This window comes from Schistocerca gregaria, chromosome 3 (assembly GCF_023897955.1).
Source record: "Schistocerca gregaria isolate iqSchGreg1 chromosome 3, iqSchGreg1.2, whole genome shotgun sequence".
NCBI lineage: Eukaryota > Metazoa > Arthropoda > Insecta > Orthoptera > Acrididae > Schistocerca > Schistocerca gregaria.
In genome coordinates, this window is record NC_064922.1 from 330,670,709 (window position 1) to 330,698,394 (window position 27,686).

At 45.3% G+C, this 27,686-nt stretch overlaps 1 protein-coding gene across 10 annotated transcripts in view; it reads right to left on the reverse strand.

The window, feature by feature from the left end:
- Window positions 1–27,686, reverse strand: part of LOC126356198 (rab11 family-interacting protein 4) — an 895,205-nt gene that overhangs the window by 141,154 nt on the left and 726,365 nt on the right. For all 10 annotated transcript variants that reach the window (XM_050006986.1, XM_050006989.1, XM_050006991.1 and 7 more), the window contains one exon: window positions 12,533–12,650. In XM_050006986.1, coding sequence (XP_049862943.1) covers window positions 12,533–12,650 — 118 coding nt within the window. The remainder of the gene's footprint in view (window positions 1–12,532; window positions 12,651–27,686) is intronic.

A 27,686-nucleotide genomic window follows, 5' to 3' on the forward strand; every position in this document is an offset into this window, starting at 1 on the left:
AGAGACCAGATAGCAGTTGTTACTATAGGGAGCTCTCCCCCCCTCAGACAAATGGGTTTGAAACGTCCAATAGCTCACTCCGGAACAGGAAGCACGCAGATGAACACGGGAGTTAGGCCCCCAGGCATACTTATCGGCCGATCGACTAATTTTGTGGCAGCCAACACACGTCCCGACCGATTGCACTCAGCTATTGCAGCGCCACCCCTCTCTTTGTGATTTGTGCGTCGTAAGTTCTTTGTTTATGTTCTACGAGTTCAAAAAAGATTCAAATGGCTCTGAGCAGTATGGGACTTTACTTCTGAGGTCATCAGCCCCTTAGAACTTAGAACTACTTAAACCTAACTAACCTAAGGACATCACACACATCTATGCCCGAGGCAGGATTCGAACCTGTGACCGTAGTGGTCGCGCGGTTCCAGACTGTAGCGCGTAGAACCGCTCGGGCACAGCGGCCGGCTGTTCTACGAGTTACTGTTTGGTTTTACTCAGAAACAAAAAAAGGAGATTTGCTATGGCTGTTTCAGAGGCAACAAAGGCAAGAAAAAGCTGAGAGAAAGGTGTAGGCTAAGAAATGACAAATTCAAAGAAAGATATTGACCAACGCTCTGTTACTTAAGCAAACTGCGTGCCGATGATTTTCGTAATTGTCTAAGAATGGATGAAACATGCATTTCGACGCTGATGAATATCGACAAGCCAATCTTAACAGTGAAGAATACAGTCAAAGGAGCTGCAAGGCAAGGCTGTTAGCTACATTACGATTTCTAGTTTATGCCAGAAGTTAAGAGGACCTCAAATAATCATCAGTTATCAGCTAAAATGATTCCTGAAACCCGCAACTTCTGACCTGGGGAAATACATCGTGGTAAAGCAAAATAAAAATAAAAACAAAAGAAATTATTAATTTGTTTATATATGTAGGATAGAAAATGACCTATAAGTTTAAGAAACTCATTTCAAATTCGAAGAAGAAAAACTATACTTGGTGGTTGCGCACATTGTCTAGTAAATACAGGAACAGATACATAAGAAATGAAACACTTAGCAACTGTTGGAATTGAACAAAAAAAAAAAAAAAAAAAAAAAAAAAAATATCTCGCACTTGCGTCTTCATAGTACAGGCCCTGGATATGGACTGGACTCCTTTTCAAAGCTTATACCAATAAAACACAAGTATTTAGTGTACCGATGTCTATTAAATGTATATATTTCGGGTTTTACATTTCATTTTCGATAAGTATCGAAAATAAAACGTAAAAACGGAAATACAGACGATCGACACACTTTTATTCTCCCCATAGTCCACACGAAACAATTATGGATTCATTAAAAAATGAAGAAAATGTTTCACTTCTTGCATCCACAGTGCTATGCCCCTCGCAGGAAGGGTCTCTGAAACATCTGCAATCTCCAGCTTTATAGTCTCGTCCGCCTCGCACCCAGTTACATAGATTGGACCAACATTTGAACCCGCGCGCAGTGACAAAAGACGAACTTTTTTCGAACGGTTGGTACGACAGCGCTACACACGGCACGATTGGTTGGGTAGAGTGGTGGGGCAGTCGGCTGGTCCTACCCGCCCGATATCGCGACAGGGAAAGTTGGTCGGTCGGTCGAAGCCCCTACACACCACGTCCAATTTGTCGGTCGGGCCCTTCAAGCACAGCAGCAGGGCAGCAGGGCAGCCGGCGCCGCCCACGTTACCTGTGAGGCGCGGCTCGCCTGGTCAGCTCGTCGCCGCCGTCACGCTCGTCGCCCCGCCGCCGCAGCACTGGTGGGCCGCGCCGTGCGCTGCCCGCTGCCCACAGCCCACAGCGCGCCTGCCTGGTTGCCTGCCTTCACGTCGGCGGCCGCGGGTCACGCGCCGGCCGGACCCCTTAAACTGCCGGCCACGACCTCTGCGGCCGCCTAATACGGACGTCCCGCGCTTCCTAGAATGGCCACCCGCGTGCGTCCCACTGCCTTCTCTTAGCACGGCTCTTCCACGAGTTTCGAATGGGAGGCGTTTCCTCGCGAATGTTTCCAACTGTGCTAATCGCCACCCAGGAAGCTGAACACAAATTTTACTGAAGTGCTAATTTGAGTTAATTGGCTCTGTATCAGCTGTTTTAAAATGTCACTAATCCTTGTGAATATCAGATGCTCAAGAAATTATGTGGATGAGATTCTGAAAAAACATAGTGAATACCCGTTGTTACCTGTACAATAAATTATCCAACTGATGGGTTCTTTATTAGTCGGTCTAAAGGATGGTTAGATGATAATACCCCACAGTGCACTCTATACAACATAACAGTTCTAAGCCTTACGAAGATGCCTCCAAAACAGACAACTCAGCTCCCACAGGAACAGGCAGGCAGCCCACTACAACCCCCCCCCCCCCCCCGAACAACAGGCAAGCAGCCCACTCCCCCAGGGAGGCAGCCCACTCCCCCAGACAGGCAGCCCACCCACCCCCCAAACAACAGGCAGGCAGCCCACCCCACCCCCCCCAAACAACAGGCAGGCAGCCCACCCCACCCCCCGAACAACAGGCAGGCAGCGCACAGCACCCCCCGAACAACAGGCAGGCAGGCAGCGCACCCCACCCCCGAACAACAGGCAGGCAGGCAGCGCACCCCACCCCCGAACAACAGGCAGGCAGGCAGCGCACCCCACCCCCGAACAACAGGCAGGCAGCGCACCCCACCCCCGAACAACAGGCAGGCAGTGCACCCCACCCCCGAACAACAGGCAGGCAGCGCACCCCACCCCCGAACAACAGGCAGGCAGCGCACCCCACCCCCGAACAACAGGCAGGCAGCGCACCCCACCCCCGAACAACAGGCAGGCAGCGCACCCCACCCCCGAACAACAGGCAGGCAGCGCACCCCACCCCCGAACAACAGGCAGGCAGCGCACCCCACCCCCGAACAACAGGCAGGCAGCGCACCCCACCCCCGAACAACAGGCAGGCAGCGCACCCCACCCCCGAACAACAGGCAGGCAGCGCACCCCACCCCCGAACAACAGGCAGGCAGCCTGTCCCCCTCTGAACAACAGGCACCCCCCCAGAACAACAGGCAGCTTGCCCTTGCCCCTCTCCACAACAGAAGGCAAGAACAAGTTGCGCCCAAAACTCTTCATGCAACTTTTGCACCATGAAAACTTCTGATTTATCTGTGTGTAAGACAATCTAAATATTCCACACTCTGTATTCCATACTTTAATTTTTGTCTGCAATTGGAATCACTCTCCTGGATATTCCTTCACATACAACAAGAAAATGAAGTACTTGAGGTGATATATTTGGGCAGTGACGACACTAATGTTTCAGTGACTCTGAGTCCGTGTATCTATAAGGCTGAAGTAGTTTCGTAGATGCTTTGTCAAATTAAAAAGGGGTATCATGTTACATAATGTATGGCCTGCATGATCTTGATTAACCTTAAGAAAAAATTATTTCAGAGGCTTGTTTTTGTAAGTAAGGTCCGTTTTGTTGTATACACTATAATTCGTGCGCATACCGCAACGAGCGCGTGCGTCGTGTACCAACATGCCTCGGGAACAACTGTGCTCGGTTTCAGCTCTGCAGCTAACCTCTACGATTTTGTTCTGTGCTTTCAAAATGTTTAAGACTATCAACTCGCCCGTCGCGTGTGAGGTTCGCTCAGTAATACGGTTTTTGTCGCATGATGAGGACCGCTCCAGTCGCCCTACTTTGATGACAGACGATTTGGTGGCTTCAATTGAAGCGAGGATTCGTGAGAACAGGCACTTCACAACAACAGGTCTCTCAAACGAATTTCCTGACGTGTCGAGATCAATGCTTTCCAACATTGTTTCTGAAAACCTGAAGTTTAGGAAACTGTGCTCTCACTGAATCCCGAAACTCTTAACAGAGGACCACAAAAACCACAGCTTCTTGAGTCAGATCGTAACTGGAGACAAAACACGGGTTTCGCATATCACGTCCGAATCGAAGCAACAGAGCATGGAATGGAGACACACACACACACACACACACACACACACACACACACACACACACACTCGCCTGTAAAGCTGAAGGACAAACAGACTCTGTCCCAGCGCAAAATCATGGAGTCGGTGTTGTGGGATAAGAATAGTGTTTTGTTGGTCGACTTCATGCAACGAGGAACCACTATCAATGCAGAAGCATACTCCCAAACCCTGAGAAAGCTACGCAGAGCGATTCAAAACAAAAGACGCGGCATGCTGACAAAGGGAATTGTCCTTCTCCTAGACAATGCAAGACCTCACTCTGCAGGTCAGACCCGCGATTCACTGGGCAGTTTCGGCTGGGAAGTTTTCGGCCACCCACCACACAGTCCTGATCTTGCGCCGAGCTATTAACATCTGTTCCTCCACATCAGACGACACCCCAATGGCAACAGTTACAATGGATGACGATGACTTGAAAACGGCAGTGCAGTCTTGGTTATCGGAGGAGGCGGCAAGTTTTTATGAAGAGGGTATTTTAAAATTGGTTGAGAGGTATGATACGTGTTTGAACAAACTTGCCAACAAGTCGAAAAAACAGAGTGAATTATGTACTTTTTGAAAAGCAGTTTACTTTTTTGAAATAATCTTTCATTGTGTACTTACGTTCAAACGGACCTTACATAAAAAAACACGCATCGTATTATGAGTTACAACTAGAAACGAACTGTTCATACAGAAAAATGGAGGATTTACAAAACAATTACTAAATTAATGCTGTACTCAAACAATTACACAAGCTATGAACATGATAGAAGTACCGTCAATGTACGGCTCTCGAAAAGGAGAGATCAACAGGGAGCATGATACAGAGTACTGTAACGAAAGATCTCTTGAGTAGTTTTTTCTTTTTAGATAAACTGCTGTAACTTTCAGACGAATGGAAAAACTGGTAGATGCGGACCTCGGGGAGGATCAGTTTGGACTCCGTCGAAATGTTGGAACACGTGAGGCAGTACTGACCTTACGACTTACCTTAGAAGAAAGATTAAGAAAAGGCAAACCTACGTTTCTAGCATTTGTAGACTTAGAGAAAGCTTTTGACAATGTTGACTGGAATACTCTCTTTCAAATTCTGAAGGTAGCAGGGGTAAAATTCAGGGAGCGATAGGCTATTTACAATTTGTACAGAAACCAGATGGCAGTTATAAGAGTCGAGGGGCATGCAATGGAAGCAGTGGTTGGGAAAGGATTGAGACAGGGTTGTAGCCTCTCCACGATGTTATTCAATCTGTATATTGAGCAAGCAGTAAAGGAAACAAAAGAAAAATCTGGAGTAGGTATTAAAATTCATGGAGAAGAAGTAAAAACTTTGAGGTTCGCCGATGACATTGTAATTCTGTCAGAGACGGCAAAGGACTTGGAAGAGCAGTTGAACGGAATGGACAGTGTCTTGAAAGGAGGATATAAGATGAACATCAACAAAAGGAAAACGAGGATAATGGAATGTAGTCAAATTAAATCGGGTGATGGTGAGGGAATTATATTAGGAAATGAGACAAAGTAGTAAAGGAATTTTGCTATTTAGGAAATAAAATAACTGATGGTGGTCGAAGTAGAGAGGATATAAAATGTAGACTGGCAATGGCAAGGAAAGCGTTTCTGAAGAAGAGAAATTTGTTAACATCGAATATAGATTTATGTATCAGGAAGTCGTTTCTGAAAGTATTTGTTTGGAGTGTAGCCATGTATGGAAGTGAAACATGGACGATAACTAGTTTGGACAAGAAGAGAATAGAAGCTTTCGAAATGTGGTGCTATAGAAGAATGCTGAAGATAAGGTGGATAGGTCACGTAACTAATGAGGAGGTATTGTATAGGGTTGGGGAGAAGAGAAGTTTGTGGCACAACTTGACTAGAAGAAGGGATCGGTTGGTAGGACATGTTTTGAGTCATCAAGGGAACACAAATTTAGCATTGAAGGGCAGCGTGGAGGGTAAAAATCGTAGTGGGAGACCAAGAGATGAATACACTAAGCAGGTTCAGAAGGATGTAGGTTGCAGTAGGTACTGGGAGATGAAGAAGCTTGCACAGGATAGAGTAGCATGGAGAGCTGCATCAAACCAGTCTCAGGACTGAAGACGACGACAACAAGAACAACAACTTTCAATTCAACATACGCTTTAACAAGTTTGTTTTTAGTAAATATGATACAAACAGAAATTACGTAGTCAAACTACTGAAGTAATACTCTCTCATTAATCGTGATACATTATTTAGAGACACTTCAATTTGTAATATTCTTGGGCCGACTGCAGACGCCCTAACAAGCTACAATTATTACGTTCCCAGTTTCGAAATTGTGTCCACAATTAAGTTGTGATAAAAGCTGACAGCCGGTAAGGGCGTTGTCAATAGCCGGCTTTAGATTACGAAAGTGATAAGTTGCGAGTGGAATGATGAGCGTCATTCAGATAGCTAAGCGTAGCGGTGCAAGGAGATAGAAATGGTATGATCCGGCATTCTTAACTGAAGCTTCACTTTGCTAGCGAAGTTGGGTGGTCTCATGTTCCAGGTGCACACAAAATCTTATGCGACCTACCTTGCAGAACTCGGTCGGCGATTCGTGTCTCTGCCAAACTGTATCAGTTATGTATGTTTAACAACTACAAACAGGAGAGGCAGAACTAATTACACATGCTTCCGTAAAACGTTAACGGACAGCAGAACAAAAATGCCCCACCAAATGATTTCCGAACAGAAATATTGAAAAAAAAATTACGCTCTCTGAGGCAGCTTCACGAAGGTTTGCTATCTGTTGTTCCGTAATAAAAACAAAGTCTCTGTATGCGGTAGCCGAAGTAAAGAAGAGAGAAGAGAGAACAGTAGTTAAGTAAACTCAGGATGGATACAGGGTGATTCAGGATGAAAGGTATACGCTTCGACGAGTGATGGTGTTAGTTATTCTGAAAGAAAAGCTTGATGTTGACATATGCCGTATTTCGAATGGTTTCCGAGGTAGAACACATTTAATATCACTTTTGTACTTTTTCCTTGAATAACTCTGAAACCTCACCCTCCGGACAAAACGTGTCTCAGTACAAAATTTAACTACATTACACTTAATGTAAAAAAAGGGTCCTAGCCATTTTCTCTGTAGGATTAATTGCGTGACGAGAGAGCGAGAATATTGAAAACGTCGAGCGATGCGCATGCGCTGTAGTTTAGATAATGTTAGTAGGCCAGTTTGTGGTACTTTCCCGACTTGATACACCACAAGTGCCTTATATCAAACTGTTCATCTCAGCATCCCCTACACTGTCGTACGCCACAAAAATGACAATGGTCATTGCACGTGTTCTATCTATGAAACCTTTCGGAACAGAGCATATGTCCATTTGAAGATTTTGTTCAGAATCACTAATACTACACCCCTCAAAGCATGTACCTTAATTTTAATTGGACCACCAGTCTGACACTTCACTGGGCTCTGAGGCGTCCTCGGATGCTCAACTGATAAAGTTTTTTGCGGAGGACAGTGGTTTTAATTCATTACTTGAATCAATAAGCAAATAGTGATAATATTACTATTTTGTCATAAATGTAAGGGCTAAATTCGAAATTTACGACTGAAGCATCTTCAGTTTTTCTGTCAGTGATATATAGTGTCATCTGCCGAGAAGACTTGCAAGTGGCTTTCCACTGTCCTGTTTACGAACACACACTGCACAGACAGGAGCACACGGGGCCAGCGGGGAACGAGAGACTCACCTCGTGGGCGGGATTACGGCGACGGCAGCGAAACCCAAAGCGCGAACTGTGCAGAGGCACGCCGGCAGCTCGTATCTGAGCAGGCATGGGACGCTTCCGCCAGATAGCGCCCGGCGTTCCACAGATAGCGAGCGACGCAGCTACGAGCTACTACCGGCCCACCCGAGCGAGACGTCGCCCGGCAGCACTCGTCTTCCCAGCAAACGTTCCTATACCAAGAGCACGGTTGTATTTAACGGGGTTGTTATGAGCATCTTTTCCTTGCCTCTGTAGACCAGTTCGCTGAAGTAACCAGCCATTCCGAGTCCGGGGAGTGAAAAATTTTGGGAATATTTAACCAACCGATGCCATCAGATTGCGGAGTAAGTTACTCATCAAAATTAAATACGCATAAAACACATGCCGGTACAAGATTTACATTCTCTTGAGTTAACTGTCGATGGCTTCGCCAACTCCCAACCGAACTGCCACCTTTCAACCCGACAGACTCCGGTCTATCTAATATGATTGGTATGCGAGACGTGTAAGAGAAGAGGTAAGACTGGCAAAACTGTGAGCTATCTGGAAAGCCTGAATTGTCCACCGGCCTGTTAATCCCTAGTCAGTCCCAGGCGCAGCTACGATTTTTGAGAGCGCCATCAGTGAAGTTGCCTTTTTGTTGTGTGTTACGGAAGTGGAACAGCGGAATTTAGAGCAATGTTATGCCGACAAGTTTTGTTTTAAACTTAGAGAGCGCTGGAAGAGCCGTGACTTGTGATCCATATCCAGTACTTGATAGCAAAAAACAATTATCTGGATGTCGCCAATTGCCTGTGACACAACATTGTAAATCAAAGTTAGGTATTGTCAGTTCAATTACTGTAATAAAAACCATTAATATGATTTGCTTTTGTGTTTTCTAGCTATCCCAGGAAACAGCTTCCTAAGCACCCTATAAGAGACGAATGGGCAGGACACCACAGAAAATCCGGGTTCGAGTCTCGGTCTGGCACAAATTTTCATTCTGGTCATTCCATTCTACAGCTGATGGTATTCCTTATTCGCAATCGCGAATTTGTTTGATGTGGTCACCGCAGTGCCTGTTCCTTTGGATATGCATGCATTCTGCATAGTAATCAGAACACAGGCACTGCAATATCTTAATATAAGGGGGCGAGGAGTGTCGTGTTGTCGATCAGGCAATAACAGCAGATTATATAGGTCAGAAGAGCTCAGTCCCTCCAAAATGGACTACTAATTTGATGTCACCCGAGTAATAAGTCCATCAGATATTTCAAACTTTCTACAGCTACCCGAGTAGACTGCTGGTGATGAGACTGTGAAGTGCAAACGCGAAGGAAGAATCACAGCTAAACCAAGACCTGGCAAACTTTATGCACTGACGGGCGGTCCCCGTAGAGTATAGTCGATGGTGGTTGTAAAAATTCACATGAATACAACGGAAGGAACCGATCGTGAGTTTGGAAGAGCTACCAGTTGTCCAGCTAACACTTGACTGGGTGCAGGTAGTTTAAAAGGAAAGGCTGCAATGATCGAGCAGCTCCTCTAAGGCCATGTGTTTCTCTAGTCAATCCTAAGCGACACTTGAGGAGGTTCGTACTGGACAGTGAGTAATTCAACTGGAAACGAGTGATCTGCAGTCATACATCACGCTGTACCCTTTGGCAATCCGATGGAAGGGTATGGTTATAGTGACTGGATGGATAACGTTACCTGCAATCATGTAATGTTACTAGCGAAGTGCCGAAGAGATGCTATTCCTTATCATGATACTTGTGGTTACGTTGTGGTCCCATTACTGCAAATAAGAAAAAACGCTAAACGTGGAAAGATACGAACACATTTTAAATCAAAGTGTGCTGCTTTCATTAGGTGAACAGTTCCGAGGAGATGTAGCTTGTCTCAGCATGACAAAACACCCTGTCATAAAGCAGCATTTATGAGGCAGTGGTTTGTGGAAAATGGCATTCTTGTAGTGACTGGCCAGCCCAGATCTCCGGCCTGAACAGTGAAACACCTTTTGGCTCATCAGTTAGAATGTCGACTTCGCTCTAGACCCCAGAGTCTCTGGTTTCAGTCCTTGAGGAAAAATTAGCTGCCCTTCCTCCCCAGTAGAGTTCAAGCCGTCATAATGTCCACTAATATGATGTCCGGAATTTCTGATCAAATACTGTATATCAGTGCCTTGTTAATTGCCATAAATCCACCAGATTATGGAGGTTTAACCTTCCGAAACCAAAACTAAACTCCTCCCGAACAGGCCATGAAGGCCCAACGGTACCGACCGGCCGCCGTGTCTTCTCAGCCCACAGGCGTCACTGGATGTGGATGTGGAGGGGCTTGTGGTCAGAACACCGCTCTCCCCACCGTGTGTCAGTTTCCAGAGCGGAGCCACTACTTCCCAATCAAGTAGCTCCTCAGTTTGCCTCACAAGGACTGAGTGCATCCCGCTTGCCAACAGCGCTCGGCAGACCGGATGGTCACCCATTCTGGTGCTTGCCAACCCCAAAAGCGCTTAACTTCGGTGATCTGACGGGAACCGCTATTACTGCTGCGGCAAGGCCGTTGGCAACCTTCCGAAACGTGTAGTGCAAATAAATTGAATTGTGACTGGTTAAGTAATTTCTACTATCAATTGCCATATTTGGTATACCACCACAACGAAAGGTTGCACATTGATGGTTTTATGAAATGCAGTAGGAAGCAATAAGATATTCGTGCTGACTGAAATAAATCTGATGATGAGTTTGTCCCGAAACGCATCATGATATAATAAACAGAACGTTGAAACTTCCTGGCAGATTAAAACTGTGTGCCGGACCGACAGTCGAACTCGGGACCTTTCCCTATCGCGGGAAAGTGCTCTACCAACTGAGCTACCCAAACACGACTCACGCCCCGTCCTCACAGCTTTAATTCCGCCAGTACCTCGTCTCCTACCTTCCAAACTCCTCTTAAATTCGGAAGACTGGCAATCATGGGAAGTGTCACAATGAAATTTTCACCCTGCAGCGGAGTGTCCGCTGATATGAAACTTCCTGGCAGGAAGGTAGGAGACTAGGTACTGGCGGCTATAAACCGTGAGGACGGGCACATAGTTTTAACCTGCCAGAAAGTGTCATCGTGGCAACTGTTTTACCATTTAGTGCCAATATGGCCGCAGATCATCTTAGAAGCTTTTTGTCTATAGTATAAGATTTCATACACATATTCGTTAGCTTCGCCGTCATACAATCCAACTGCTGCCTTACAAACTGAGCTAAACTTCGGGTAACGCAACAGATCAATCCGTCACTAAATACATCCCATAAGACAACATGAACAACAAAAAAAGACGCAGTCCGAACAAACCTTGAAAGCCTAACGGTACCGCCGTGTCATACCCACCCTTTAGGTGTCACCAAATTCAGATACAGAGGGGCATGTGGTAAGCACACCGCTCTCCCGGCCGTTGTCAGTTTTCGTGACCGGAGCTGCTACTTCTCAATCAAGTAGCTCCTCAACTGACCTCACAATGGCTGAGTGTACCCCACTTGTCAGACCCCGACGGTGACCCATCCAAGTGCTAGCCCAGCACGGAAACGACAATATAAAACCAAAATTAATACAGTCAATGTCTTGTCGGGTCTGTGGGCGTGTACAACTTTAAATGATGCGTCGTTAACATGCACGTCAAAAAACATGCGCGGTACCGGTAGGTTCAACCCGTTCAAAAATTTCATCGTCCATATTAGTAACAGAAGGAAGGTTGGGGTTTAGTGTCCTGACAACGACAACGACGGGATTACAGACTGAGCACAGTTTACGAATGGATAGGATTGGCGAAGGTCGTTTGATTTAGCCGTTTCAAAGGAACCATCCCAACATTTGCCTCAAGCGATTTGGAGGAGGGGGTGGGGGGGGGGGCGAAGCTAAATATTGAAGCCGGACGGGTATTTAACACCGTGCCTTATGAAGCAAGTCTGTCAAATGGAGTTACATACAATGGCATATAGATCAGCATGAATATAATGGGTTGTCTCTATGGAGAAAATGGAGACATGCGCTGCTGGTACCTTAACAAGTCAGAGTGGTCCATCCTAACAGAGATTCTCGGTGATGAAATCTCCAGAAGATGAGCGAGATCGTTTGTCTTTAAGTACTGTTGGGTAGATTTGGAGAACCGACGTTCGAAGAAGAGCATGCGACAGTGTTGCTTACACCACCGTGCATCTCGCCTAATGACCGTGGTGAGATTCTGGAGCATAACTGGCATACAAACACTCATTTTCCTCTCAGTCAATACGCGAATGGTATAAGACTGAAAATAGTTGATTATTGGTACCAATTGCCCCTCGCCAAGCCTCGTACAGTGACTTGGGAAGTGTCTATGTAGATGAGGAGAAGTATGGAATTTATGCAAGTGTCTCGCGCAAAAGAGGCACGTGACGTGGTGATCCATCCGTCGGATAGGCGCAATGAGCACACCAGTCTTCTTTTTCTATTTGTTAAGATTAGTAGCTGAATCCGTCTTCGTTCTCACTTTCATGATGTCTCATAACCTTACATTGAGCCATACATGGTCTCTTAAACCATTCACGTGACACGTACATTGGCTCACTGCACACAGAAAGGCGAGGGAGCCGAAGATTTGATTATGTCGTGTGATATGCTCGGGTTGTATAACTGGGGCGACCATGAGCGTTCGCAGAAGAATCTGAAATAGTACAACACTGTGTCCTCTGCAGCTTTGAGAAGCGGCGCCGAATGTACAGTCGCATTCCTTGTAGACACCACATGCAGCTGCAGCGGATGGAGGCAGGGTGGGTGTACGTACCTTGTGGTTGAGGTCTATCACGTCCTCCTCTAGCGAGACGTCCGAGTACATGTCGTCGCCCGTGTCGCAGGTCGAACTGCGCCCCGACGAGTTGAAACTCGAGCTGCGGTACAGCTGGCTGCAACCACAAAACAACACATCCCACGTCATCTACAACTGGACAAAACACACACACACACACACACACACACACACACACACACACACACACGAGATAACAGCTACGAGGGGGGGACCCAAATGAAACCGGATTGCTGTCATAAAAATTTATTGATGAACCTTCTTACAAAATTACTTCAGTCCCCTTCAAAATACTCTCAATTACATGCGATGCACTTGTCAAGTCTCTCTTCCCACTGTTGGAAGCATGTTTGGAACTCTTCAAGTTTGATATTGTCCAGCGCCCTTTCTGAAGCTGTTTTTACCGCCTTCGCATCGCCATAGCGCTCCCCTTTTAGCGTTTTTTTTCATTCGTGGAAATAGGAAAAAGGTCGCACGGGGCTAGGTCCGGCGAATACGGAGCGTGGGAAATGACAGACCACCTCTGAGATTCCAAATAGTGGGTCACTCGTAAGGCCGTGTGTGCTGGAGAGTTGTCGTGATGCAGAAACCAGTCACCTGATCGCCAAAGTTCCGGGCGTTTCCTCCTCACATCCTCTCGCAGACGCCTAAAACATCCAAGTAAAAGTGCTGGTTAACAGTCTGGCCAGGGGGTACGAATTCCCGATGCACAATTCCACGATCAAAAAAGACAATGATCATCGACTTCAGATTTGACCTCACTTGCCTTGCTTTTTTTGGTCTGGAAGAGTTGGGAGTCCTTCACTGGCTTGACACTTGCTTGGTTTCTGGGTCATACCCGTATCACCAACTCTCATCCCCTGTAATGACTTTGTTCAATAAGTTTGGATCACAGGCAACCTCTGTTTTCAAGTCCTGACACACATTCATCCGGATGGTTTTTTGCTCCTGTGTGAGAAGGCGCGGAACAAATTTAGTAGCAACACTTATGTGCAAATCCTCACTCAAAATCCGCTCGCACGAGATCAAACTGATTCCTGTCTCTGCTGAAATTTGGTCGATCGTTTGGCGACGATCCTCGTTCATCTTTTGGCGGACCTTTTCAATGTTCTCCTCATTTCGCGATGTTGAAGGGCGTCCAGAACGAGCTTGGTCTTCAACACACATCTCATCACGTTTAAAGCTCCCAAACCACTCGAAAACCTGTGTGGGGCTAATAGCGTCCTCCTGGAAAGCTTCCTGAAGCATTTGGTGTGTCTCCGTTGCAGTTTTTTTAAGCAGAAAACAAAATTTCACACTTTTAAAGTTGCCATAACGACTTCGCAGAGGTAACCCGCCAACAGTCAAACACAATACCACACTTGCACGTTCAGCTCTACAGTGACGCCGTCTGCACAGCTGTTGAATGAAGGTCTCTACTAACACCATCTAGCGTGAGAACCCTGCACTACGTCTACGAGTAGCCCTTTTGGGTCCCCACTCGTACAACTGATTCCAATAACAATACACTGTTCGAAACAATTAGGGGAACACATGTATCGACGTCTTGCATGGGAAATCTGTTTATATCCACATCCGTACTCCGCTAGCCACCAAGCGGTGTGTGGCGGAGGGCACAATTCGCGCCAAAGTCATTTTTCCCCCACTCTGTTCCACTCGCAGATCGCGCTAGGGAAAAACGACTGTCTGAACGCCTCAGTACGAGCTCTAATTTCACTTATCTTTGAATGGTTATCATTGCGCGATATGAAAGTTGGTGGTAATAATATATGCTCTACATCCTCTGTGAAGTTCGGATTTGGAAATTTAGTGAACAGCCCTTTTCCTTTAGCTTTTCTATGAGATATGTAACGCTCTCGCGATGGCTAAATGTACCAGTCACGAATCTTGCCGCTCTTCTTTGGACCTTCTCAATCTCTTCAGACCCAACTGGTAAGGGTCCCATACAGACGAACAATACTCTAAGACTGGACTAACAAACGTATAATGTATTGTTAGCTATTTCCTTTATTGAAGGTTTGCATCGCTTCAGGATTCTACCAATAAACCGCAATCTAGAGTTCGCCTTACCCGTTACTTGTGTAATCTGATCATTCCATTTGAGATCATTTCGAATAGTCACACCCGGATACTTCACTAATGTTACCGCTTCCAAAGACTCATGATTTATTTTGTACTCTTACATTAATGAGGATTTTCGCCTTGTTATACGCAGTAGGTTACACTTACTAATACTGAGAGACAACTGCGAGTCATTGCACCACGCATTTATTTTCTGTACATCCTCATTGATTTATTCAAAAATTTCGTGTGATACTACTTTCCTGTAGACTACAGCATCATCGGCAAACAGTCTAATGCCGCTGTCAATACCATCTACCAGATCGTTTATGTAAATCGTAAAAAGCAGCGGACCTATAACGCTGCCCTGGGGCACACCTGAAGTTACTCCTTGTTTCTGTTGAAGTCACCCCGTTCAGGACAACATACTGCCTGTTAGAAAACTTTCTATCCAATCGCATATATCATCGGATAGAGCGTAAGCGAGTAATTTTTTGGAGCAAGCGACAGTGAGGAACTGAGTCTAACGCCTTTCGAAAGTCGAGAAATATGGCATCAACCTGCGAGCCGGTATCTAGAGCCTGTTGTGTATCATGCACAAAGAGGGCCAGCTGCGTCTCGCATGACCGCTGTTTCCTAAAACCATGCTGGTTTCCGCAGATGAGCTTCTTAGAATCTAGAAAGGTCATTATGTCTTAACACAAAATATGTTCCATATTCTACAACAAATCGATGTCAGTGAAATTGGCCGGTAATTATATGCATCCGATTTTCTACCCTTTTTATAGATTGCTATGACCTGTGCCTTCTTCCAGTCACGTGGAACTTTCAGCTGTTCCAATGATCTCTGATAGATGATGGATAACAATGATGCTATATTTGTAGCATAGGCAACAAAATCTTACGGGTTTACCGTCTGGGCCAGATGCCTTCCTGGCGTCTGAGGATTTTAACTGTTTTACAATCGCAGATACACTGAACACTATGTCGGCCAACCTTGCGTTTGTTCGATAATTGCAAGGGGGAATGGTGCTGTAGTTCTCTACCGTAAACGAGTTTTTGAAAACAAGGTTTAGAATTTAGGCCTTCTGTTTATCATCATCAGTTACATTACCTGTACTGTCAGCAAGAGAAGGTATTTAATTATTTGTAGCGTTCATAGATTTTACTTACGTACGACCAAACTTTTTGGGGTTATTTTTAGGATCTGCAGGTAAAATATTGCTTTCAAATTTGTTAAAAGAATCTCTCATTGTCCTCCTGACAGTTGCTTTAATTTCGCACAGGCGGTACCCGTGGTCGTATTGCATGGTTTGAGGTCTTTGCCTTCAATGTACGCACCAATTAAAATCACTCTCCGTCTACTGGATGTGTTATGCATTACAGTGTCAGGTGACTCCTTAGAAAGAAGTGAGTACCAGTGTCCCAGTATTTTCTAGTGAGGTATACAGATGTCAGTTGTCATTTTTGGACGTTGTATTCAACCAAGCATATTGAAACGTCCCCTCAGAAAAATTTATACAAGACTGTGCTTAAACTGGCACACAATATTTTTAGCGCAACGCAATCTGACTTCCAAAAATCCCTACGAAAGAATGGGCCTGACTAACATTAACCTATACGTTTCACAAATCACTTACCTCACAAAAATCTTCGTTACTCAAGCTACTGCAATACAGCGAGCGCCACTACTGCCAGCTAAATAAAAGATTCAAACTACTGAAGGCACTAACTACTGATAGGCACAGTTAGCAAATGAAAGATTTTAATAGAGAACAAACAATGTATTTACCTTTATAGTCATAATATATATATCAGTTCATGACATCCAGTCTTGCAAATTACAAAACTCTGCCATCTCTCTCCCCACGTCCACCACTGCTGGCGGCTCACCTCCAACTGCGCAACGCTACGCGCTGTTAGCATCCAGCTGCCGCTGCCCAACACTACAATGGCAGACAACAATGCAAACCAGCCACAGACTGCACACGGCACAGCCAGTGATTTTTCATACAAAGCGCTACGTGGTGTTGGCGTTACCAATAAAACGTAAACAGCCTACTTACAATATACAGTGCATCTTAATGCAGGGCAAGATGCAAGGGCGCCCTGATCCAAAAAGGATGGACTTTCGCTCACGTTACTGCAAATGCCAATCCCTCTCCATGTCTCGTCGACAGATTCTAAACACGCTACAGGCAAACAGGTTAGTACACAAGGGGAGTTGGACAAGGTCGCCGGCGCTTTACAGCCCTACGTGAAGGCCGATATCTGCCTATCTCTGCGTTGCGGCGTTGTACGGACTATGCTAGAACACTGCAAGACGATCTCAGAATCGCCACTGGAGCCGTTCTGTCCGATCAGACCGTAACAAACAGGTTACGAGCAAGAGGTGGAGGCTATTACAGACGGAGCGGAAGCTCGGATTGGGGAAGGATGGGGAAGGAAATCGGCAGTGCCCTTTCAAAGGAAACATTCCGGCTTTTGCCTGATGCGATGTAGGGAAATCACGAAAAACCCAAATCGTCCCGGCTGGACGCGGGTTTGAACCGTCGTCCTCCGGAATGCGAGTCCAGTGTGCTACCCACTGCGCCACCTCGATCGATGACCAGGTTACGAAAAAATACACTCCTGGAAACTGAAATAAGAACACCGTGAATTCATTGTCCCAGGAAGGGGAAACTTTATTGACACATTCCTGGGGTCAGATACATCACATGATCACACTGACAGAACCACAGGCACATAGACACAGGCAACAGAGCATGCACTATGTCGGCACTAGTACAGTGTATATCCACCTTTCGCAGCAATGCAGGCTGCTATTCTCCCATGGAGACGATCGTGGAGATGCTGGATGTAGTCCTGTGGAACGGCTTGCCATGCCATTTCCACCTGGCGCCTCAGTTGGACCAGCGTTCGTGCTGGACGTGCAGACCGCGTGAGACGACGCTTCATCCAGTCCCACACATGCTCAATGGGGGACAGATCCGGAGATCTTGCTGGCCAGGGTAGTTGACTTACACATTCTAGAGCACGTTGGGTGGCACGGGATACATGCGGACGTGCATTGTCCTGTTGGAACAGCAAGTGCCCTTGCCGGTCTAGGAATGGTAGAACGATGGATTCGATGACGGTTTGGATGTACCGTGCACTATTCAGTGTCCCCTCGACGATCACCAGAGGTGTACGGCCAGTGTAGGAGATCGCTCCCCACACCATGATGCCGGGTGTTGGCCCTGTGTGCCTCGGTCGTATGCAGTCCTGATTGTGGCGCTCACCTGCACGGCGCCAAACACGCATACGACCATCATTGGCACCAAGGCAGAAGCCACTCTCATCGCTGAAGACGACACGTCTCCATACGTCCCTCCATTCACGCCTGTCGCGACACCACTAGAGGCGGGCTGCACGATGTTGGGGCGTGAGCGGAAGGTGGCCTAACGGTGTGCGGGACCGTAGCCCAGCTTCATGGAGATGGTTGCGAATGGTCTTCGCCGATACCGCAGGAGCAACAGTGTCCCTAATTTGCTGGGAAGTGGCGGCGCGGTCCCTTACGGCACTGCGTAGGATCCTACGATCTTGGCGTGCATCCGTGCGTCGCTGCGGTCCGGTCCCAGGTCGACGGGCACGTGCACCTTCCGCCGACCACTGGCGACAACATCGATGTACTGTGGAGACCTCACGCCCCACGTGTTGAGCAATTCGGCGGTACGTCCACCCGGCCTCCCGCATGCCCACTATACGCCCTCGCTCAAAGTCCGTCAACTGCACATACGGTTCACGTCCACGCTGTCGCGGCATGCTACCAGTGTTAAAGACTGCGATGGAGCTCCGTATGCCACGGCAAACTGGCTGACACTGACGGCGGCGGTGCACAAATGCTGCGCAGCTAGCGCCATTCGACGGCCAACACCGCGGTTCCTGGTGTGTCCGCTGTGCCGTGCGTGTGATCATTGCTTGTACAGCCCTCTCGCAGTGTCCGGAGCAAGTATGGTGGGTCTGACACACCGGTGTCAATGTGTTTTTTTTCCATTTCCAGGAGTGTATGTTACGACTCAGACGATCTGCTCGAGTACACAGCCTGACACAGCATCTTTCAGCTCGTATTCAGTTCTTCCGTTCCCATGTCAACTGGCAACTAAGTCACTGACAAAAAGTGGTATTCACAGACAAGTCCAGATATCCTCTGATACAAAGCCGATCGTTGTGTTCGTGTGCGGAGACCCGTAGTGAGCGGTACCTGTCAAACTTCGTCCAAGATGTCGAAAGATTTTCAAAGTTCTATGATGCTGTGGGGAGGCTTCAGTGTTGACAACCATGCAGATTTTTACGTCCATGGTCGCCTGACCGCCAGACAGTACATTTAACAGAACCTGTTGGACCGTGTGGTGGGTGCTGCATAAGGTGGGGGCCCTAAAGAACTTCTAATGCCAGGGTCTAAGTAGCGGGCGTCTGCGGGGATGCCTTGCGACAGCTGGACATTGAAGAAATAGAATGGCTGGCGGTGAGTCCCGACATAAACACCAGAGTTCATATGTCGGACATGCTTAACAGACGAGTTGGTGGTTGTCCTGCTCCAAAAACACTCCGAGAACTCTCTACAGCTCTCGTTGAAGAATGGGAACGGATGACCATTCTATGGAGAAATTTATAGGTGACTAAGTTCCTATTTTCGAAATAATGAGGGGGCAATAGTCATATGCAGAATCCGTTTTAAACCAGGATTCGTCAATAGGACGCCAAACAACAACGCAACCAAATAGGAGAACTAGTGAAACTTCCTGGGGGATTAAAACTGTGTGCCCGACCGAGACTCGAACTCGGGACCTTTGCCCGCGAAAGTCTGATGGACAATATTCCGCACCCGAGTACAACTCCAAAGACGAACGCAAGGCGATTGCTAATGATTCCTAGGTAGTTCCACATTGATGATGATGATGATATTAATAGGAGTCTTCGATTTCTGAGCAAGGTTCACAATGTTGCTTGAAGGACAGTATTCGGTCCGAGATGATGCCTAGATATTTTGAGTTCCAATTATGAACAACTCTGCCTTTGAAATTTAAGTTCAATTTCACGATCGCCAGATGATTATTCAGATGGAAGGAAGACAGCTTATGTTCATACTGGGTTGGCGTCTCCAGAGTTTGAAGTAAGTATATGTAAAGCGATTGTTTCATCTGACAATGAACTTTGCATGCTCAAAAACATTGGTGCAAATTTGTTCGGGCTTCACGTTCAATCGTACGTCTTTGTGTACCGGTCTCCAGGTCGGGAAACAAAGTACTAGCACATACAATGGGAACATGTCCAGCAGAACCAGTGTCGTGTTCAGCCTTCGGAATAAGCGTTCTGCTTTAATGTGTCTCGGCACGGATGAGCGCATCTTGATTCATAAGCGCGGGGCAGCGAAGTCAGATCAACAGCACCTTTGGATGATGAAAGTACAAGCGCCTCCCCGAAAGTTGAGATACGTAAATCTTTTTTTGAAAACTTTGTAAATTGGGCACGTCATTTTCATTTTGTAAGTTATCGATGTGCTAGAGAGAGAGAGAGAGAGAGAGAGAGAGAGAGAGAGAGAGAGAGAGAGAGAGAGAGAGAGAGAGAGCGCGAGAGCAAGTTATGTTACTGTTAAACTTTGGTCTTCTTGTGGCACAGTCATTGACTCTGCGCAGTCTGATATCTTCTTAGTTTAAATGTTGTGGGCGATGGACGTATTCAGTAGAACTGTTCAAATGGCTCTGAGCACTATGGGACTTAACATCTATGGTCATCAGTCCCCTAGAACTTAGAACTATTTAAACCTAACTAACCTAAGGACATCACACGACACCCTGTCATCACGAGGCAGAGAAAATCCCTGAGCCCTCCGGGAATCGAACCCGGGAACCCGGGCGCGGGGAGCGAGAACGCTATAGCACAACCACGAGCTGCGTACTCAGTAGAACTGTGTTGACTTGTGGTGGCATTGGATACATGATGAAAGATTTATTGTAAAGGACAGAAAGGACGTAATGATGTATATATTGAAAGGCGAAAAGGTCGTAAATCATGAATAATTTTTTTTTTCTCCAAGAGAAGAAGTTTGTGATGAGACTTTAGCACTGCCCAGCTAGTTTGTCGGAATGATTACTGTCGGCTAGTTAACTTCGTTCGCTTGCTCAGAGCTGACAGAACAACAACCTCACTTCCCTGAGTCATGCATTAACATACCAGTGGATTAAAATGTATGGTTTTTATAGGAATTCTCTATCAACATTGGATCCTTTTTAAATCATTGTTCTCTTTGCTAGGCGTAGAATTGCTCAGACCAGTGTTGTGTGGGAAGATCACGCATAGATTCACTATGTCTTTTTGAATTCATACTTCATTCTAAAATCATTTTCTTCGAATATTACTTCATAGGAATAGTTACTGTCCGCACCCGATTGTTTAAATAAGGCTTATTACGCATTACCACACTGCACCATATGGTTTGCAACAGTTCGAATATTGTTTGGGAGCTTTGTTTAAAAAAAGAAATTCAGCTCCTCCGCTGCCTGCTTGTTGTTCGCTGTTGTGCTTTCGAGAAATTTCTAATTATGTTATGGAGACGCAAGGAAAGAGGAAATTTTGATTACGGCCAGATAATTATTGTACTTCAATCGCGCATTTAATATAATGACAAGCTGTATTCAGGCCAGGTACAGTTAAATTCAAATTAGGTTCTGTCCAGTCAAAAGTTAGCATCCCAGTTTAAGTTGGATAACAGTTTGTGGGTGCATAGTTTTGGTAATACGTAGACTTTTTATTGAATAGGAGGTATATTTAGACTAAATTTCATACATAAACACGTAGTTGATAACTTACAACTTATATCTTCATGACGTAAATTACATGTGCCATACCGAAATGAGTATCAGTGGGGATGAAACAGTCGAAAATCTTAGGTGGCAACAAAAGTGAAAAAAAAAAGTGTCAGGTCAGAAGGCGCGCTCAGATTTCGTAATGGTCAAGGCTAAGATTAGATATAAACTGGAAATCAGAGTTCGAGTATTGGTGTGGCAAAAATTTTCCAATGTCGCTAAATACAGTGTGTCCGCGATTAAAGTTCCAGTTTCAACACGCTAGAGAAAGAATCTCTGCTCAGAATGACGTGAAATATGAACATATGAAATATGAACATATGAAAAAAAACTTCACCAGTAGATGGCATGTACACCAACGAACGTAACGTCCAACATGAGTGCCTCCATGCGGAATCGCGCGCTGTTGGTAAAGCTCTGTTACAAGAACAGTAACTGTACGCCAGAACCCCTGCATAAGTTCCGAACACTCAAGAGTATGGAAAAGGCATTTATCCGATGGCTGCTTAGGATCTGGAGAAAACGAATACAAAATTCGAAAGGACAGGTTCTGTTGGAGTGCAGTGTGGCAGAGAGAGGAATGCAGTTGACTCGAAGTCTGTCGAAGATGTGACCACATCACTACAGGAGGGGTCGAGCGCTGACGGGCAAACATGTAGTGAACGGAGAATTGCCCGAACGCTAGATATACCTGCGAGCACAGTGCATAAAATCCTAAGAAACCTCCTACATTGCTGTTTATGCGAAATCACCCATGTTCAGGAACGGCCAGCAAGACAAACAGTCGGTCTTGATTTCCTTGCTCGCATGGAAGTGGACAACGAATGGCCGTGGAACATTCTATGGATAGACGACATGTGAATACGCGGAACTGCATAATATGGGAAGCGGAAAATCCTCACGCACATCAGTCGATACCACTTCATTGTGCAAAGATGGCTGTGTGGTGCGAGTCGACAACATCGTTTATCATAGAGCCGTATCTTTTCGAGGAGATGAATTCTACGGGTCCTGTTAACTGTACGATCACTAGTAAACACAGCCTTGCGCACCGACGTCATTCGAACCCTTCAACAGCGTGGATGTGTCAGTAGGATCATTTTCATGCAAAATGGCGCATCCTACGCCTATTGCACAGCCAGTGAAGCGGCTGCTGCAGACACATTTCGGAAATGCTAGAATTATCAGCCGTCATTTCCCTACAGCCTGGCCGTCCAGATCACCGGATCTTAAACCGTGTGACTTCTGGCTGTGGGGCTAACTGAAAGATGTCGTATTCAGTGCTCCACGTTACAGAACTTGCCGTGGTGGACAGTACCACAAATGTTTACTGCCGAACATAATCAGTCTTGCATATTCAAATGGTTCAAATGGCTCTGAGCACTTTGGGACTTAACGTCTGAGGTCATCAGTCCCCTAGAACTTAGAACTACTTAAATCTAACTAACCTAAGGACATCACACACATCCATGCCCGAGGCAGGATTCGAACCTGCGACCGTGGCGGTCGGGCGGTTCCAGACTGTAGCGCATAGAACCGCTCGGCTACCCCGGCCGGCACCTTCACTCGGATGGTGTAATGTGCAACTCAAACCATAGCCGTCGTATGGCGATTCAGCCGTCACTTGTAGCCTACCCTGTTTACGTTAAGACGCTTATAACGGCTGATTATAATTAAACTTTAAAACAGCTGTAGAAATAACGTCACTAGTCAGCATGACGCCAAATTGCAACGGAGTATTATCAGAGAATGGGGGCAACGTATGACAGAAGAAAAAAGTATAGTGTGAAAATTGCTCAATAGTTGGCGCTGTATGTGTCGGAATACGTAAATGAAAACACCTGTTACCCGCACGACCCACTGAAGTTGGTATAAACACGCCGGGTACCGGCTTTTCCTCCTTTCCCGTCTGCGACGTTCGCCATGACTGTCTCAATGCAGGATCGCGCTCTGCTTGTGAAGCTACATCATAAGAATGACTGCGCACACGTCACTCTGCAGAAGTTCCGGCCACTGAAGGGTTTGAAAAATGGCGTTGGTCCGAGGACTGCGTAGGTCTGGAGAAAATGATTCGGAAATACGAAAAGACGGGTTCTTTGCTGTGCAACCTTATCGAGGGAGGAAACCAACTGAGTCGACGTCACAGGAAGCCGTCGTCACTGCAATGCAGGAGGAGATGAGTGGTGGTGTGCAAACGTGTAGAGCACGGAGAATTGCCCGAACATTGGACATACACGTGAGCACGGCGCGTAAAATCTTACTAAACATCCTTCTTTGCTATCTATTCAAAATTACCTATGTGCACTAGTTGCTTCCTGTTGGCCTGGCAGTAAGAGAGACCTTTGCTTTAGAATTACTTGCTCGCGTGGAAGTGGACAATGATTGGCCGTGGAAGATTTTGTGAACAGGCGAAGCCCACTTCCATCTCACAGGAAATGTCAATACACAGAATAGTCGAATATGGGCAACGGAAAATCCACACGCGAAGCAACCTGTACCACTTCATTCTGAAATGGTCACTGTGTGTTGCGGATTTACGGCATCATTTATCATAGGGGCATTTTTTTTCCGAAGAGACGATGCTTCCGGTCGTTAGCTGTACCGACACAGGCAAGCGCTAGGAGTGTCTTTTGCGCAAGCACGTCATTCCAACTCTCCAACATCGTGGATGTGTGGATGGGATCATTTTTATGCGCTCTAATTGTGGAGCTATCTAAAAGATGATGTGTTCAGTGTTCCAAATGCAAACTTCTACATTGAAGGCACGCATTGCGCAACACATTTTGAACGTTACCCCGGAAACACTTCGATCAGTTGTGGAAAATACTGTTTCTCGATTTCAACTAGTTGCAGAAAACGGTGGACAGTATACTGAACAGGTTTTGCACCAATCACACGGAAATTAATAATCCTATTTATTCTGATTGATGCTTTTTATGCGACTTTTGGCCTGATGTGATGTGACCGTGCCGTGGTGGGTGGGCTTATGTAACTAACAGTATCACACCTCTACACCCATGCACACTGAGTACTGCAGTTTGTTTAACGTCAAACGTACACCTCAGGCTTTGTTGTATGATTCATTTGCCATTTGTAGTCGACCACTATTAAATTATGATGCTTACAGCGTTATCTATTGCTACATTTTGTAAATATTTATTTTTCTTCTGCCATACATTTTCCCCATCTCCGACAATATTCCGTTGCAATTTGACGCCATTCTGGTCAGTGGTGTTATTTCTACAGCGGTTTAAAAGTTTAACTTTAATTATAATCACCCTGTACTTATAAAATTTCCGTTTTTTTTTGTTCCAGTACGTTCCCCCTGCGTCAAGAATGTGCTGTTGTAATTGCACATCATTCTGAACAGTGGTTCTTTTTCCACTTTTTGAAACGAACTTTAATTGTGGACACCCTGTATTCACTACCCGAATATGCCTTACATGCAATCTCCTTCAGACTTAGTGTAACAGTACTATCTCAACTACATAGTGGATATTCTGTGATATACAACTTCTGGAAGGATTTTCATGAGGGTTCCGTAATCACAGAGTCGCAGATGGAAGTCACAGGCTTGTATAGTCAGCTAGAGTGCCCCAGAAATGTTGAACGAACTGCAAGGAGATACTCTATAAGAAATATTTTATGCTGGCCGGGGTAGCCGAGCGGTTCTAGGCGGTACAGTCTGGAAGCGCGCGACCACTACGGTCGCCGGTTCGAATCCTGCCTCGGGCATGGGTGTATGTGATGTCCTTAGGTTAGTTAGGTTTAAGTAGTTCTAAGTTCTAGGGGACTAATGACCTCAGACGTTAAGTCCCATAGTGCTCAGAGCCATTTGAACCAAATACTTTATGCCTCACGGGTATGCATCACTTACATAGCCCAAAGAACTCACGTTCCGAAATGAGCCATACACAGTGTTTCGGCATACATGTATTCCATACAGTAACGACGATGCTAAAATGAAAGAATTTTTGGATCTCATACGGAGGTGCATTGCCAACTCTAGGGACGTGGCGGCGTATGGCAGGGTAAGGATGGCGCCATTACGCTATATGCCCTTCACCACATACCATACCCGCATCTATCCTACTCCCACAAACATTGTAGGATGGCACACTCGTCCTGTAATGAACTCCAAATTGTGGGGTCGATGAAATTAATTTCTTGGGCGCCCATTCGATACAGCATGGCAGAATTCCTAATTACGGGTTTCATCAACGTAATATGATGAATTTGATATAAACAGTAGATTCCATGTCTCTAATCCCTAAGCTCACTTGCTCTGTCAAGATTTGGTAACTTTGAAAAATGTAATTACTGATTATGTCTTCGTATCTCAGCATTCATTTTGTAAACAATTCACGGAAGTCAATGATTGATGTCGGACATGTACATACACTGCTGCCAACCTGCATTTTGTTCTGATTCACAGAAATTAAACTTATTGCGTGTCTACGTGACCTACCACATCAGCACTCAGTCAAGTGAAGCTTTTCGTCTATCCAAAAGATATTTAAAAGCAGTTTCAGGGATGTAACATCACAAAACTATGTACAAAATTATATTTAACAGCACAATTAAGCTCTCTCGATATTCATTTGTATTAGTACTAACTGAAAAGCTTTAGATAAGCTAAATCATCATGGTTTGAGTGGGGCAGTGCACAAATGGTTTAATTCATACTTAACTGGAAGAATGCAGAAAGTTGAAATAAGTGGTTCGTGTAATGTTAAAACAACAGCTGATTCCTCAAACTGGGGTGCTATCAAGCACGGGGTCCCACAGGGTTCGGTCTTAGGTCCTTTACTGTTCTTGATATACATTAATGACTTACCATTCCACATTGATGAAGATGCAAAGTTAGTTTTTTTTGCTGATGATACAAGTATAGTAATAACATCCAAAAACCAAGAACTAAGTGATGTAATTGTAAGTGATGTTTTTCACAAAATTATTAAGTGGTTCTCAGCAAACGGACTCTCTTTAAATTTTGATAAAACACAGTATATACAGTTCCGTACAGTAAATGGCACAACTCCAGTAATAAATATAGAATTTGAACAGAAGTCTGTAGCTAAGGTAGAATTTTCAAAATTTTTAGGTGTGTCCATTGATGAGAGGTTAAACTGGAAGCAACACATTGATGGTCTGCTGAAACGTCTGAGTTCAGCTACGTATGCTATTAGGGTTATTGCAAATTTTGGTGATAAGAATCTCAGTAAATTAGCTTACTATGCCTACTTTCATTCACTGCTTTCGTATGGCATCATATTCTGGGGTAATTCATCGTTGAGTAGAAAAGTATTCATTGCACAAAAATGTGTAATCAGAATAATTGCTGGAGCCCACCCACGGTCATCCTGCAGACATCTATTTAAGGATCTAGGGATCCTCACAGTAACCTCACAGTATATATATTCCCTTATGAAATTTGTTGATAATAATCCAATCCAATTCAAAAGTAATAGCAGTGTGCATACCTATAACACCAGGAGAAAGGATGATCTTCACTATGCAGGGTTAAATCTGACTTTGGCACAGAAAGGGGTAAATTATGCTGCCACAAAAGTCTTTGGGCACCTACCAAACAGCATCAAAAGCCTGACAGATAGCCAACTAACATTTAAAAATAAATTAAAAGAATTTCTAGATGACAACTCCTTCTACTCATTGGCTGAATTTTTAGATATAAACTAAGTAAAAAAAAAACTTAATCATTAGTGTCATGCAATATTTTGTGTAATGTAATTTCTTGTACAGACATCTTTTATTAACCTGACACGTTCCACATCATTACGAAGTGTCGTATTCATGATCTATGGAACAAGTATTAATCTAATCTAATCTAATCTAATCTTACAATTGCATATTAAATTTGTCCTATCGTATATTAACTTCTCTGTATGTCGATCTTTATACAGGTGGTTGCGGAAGCTCGGCTCTACAGTGAAGAATGTCAAATCGACACACCTTTCTGGCGTCTAAATTTCCAAATTATTGTTTTCTTTTTTAGCAACCAGTTTTGGCGAAATATTACGTTATCTTCCCGTCCCCTGACCGACATGTCGAAGATCCGCACCTCTGTCCAGTCAAAATAGAGGCCGGCATTCAGTGACTAGTATCCATAGATTTGTTTTCAGTCAGCTGTCACTTCAATCATCATCTACCGACCAGGTGGTGATTTAAGTGATCACTGTCTCAAAAAAATCTACGGACACAAG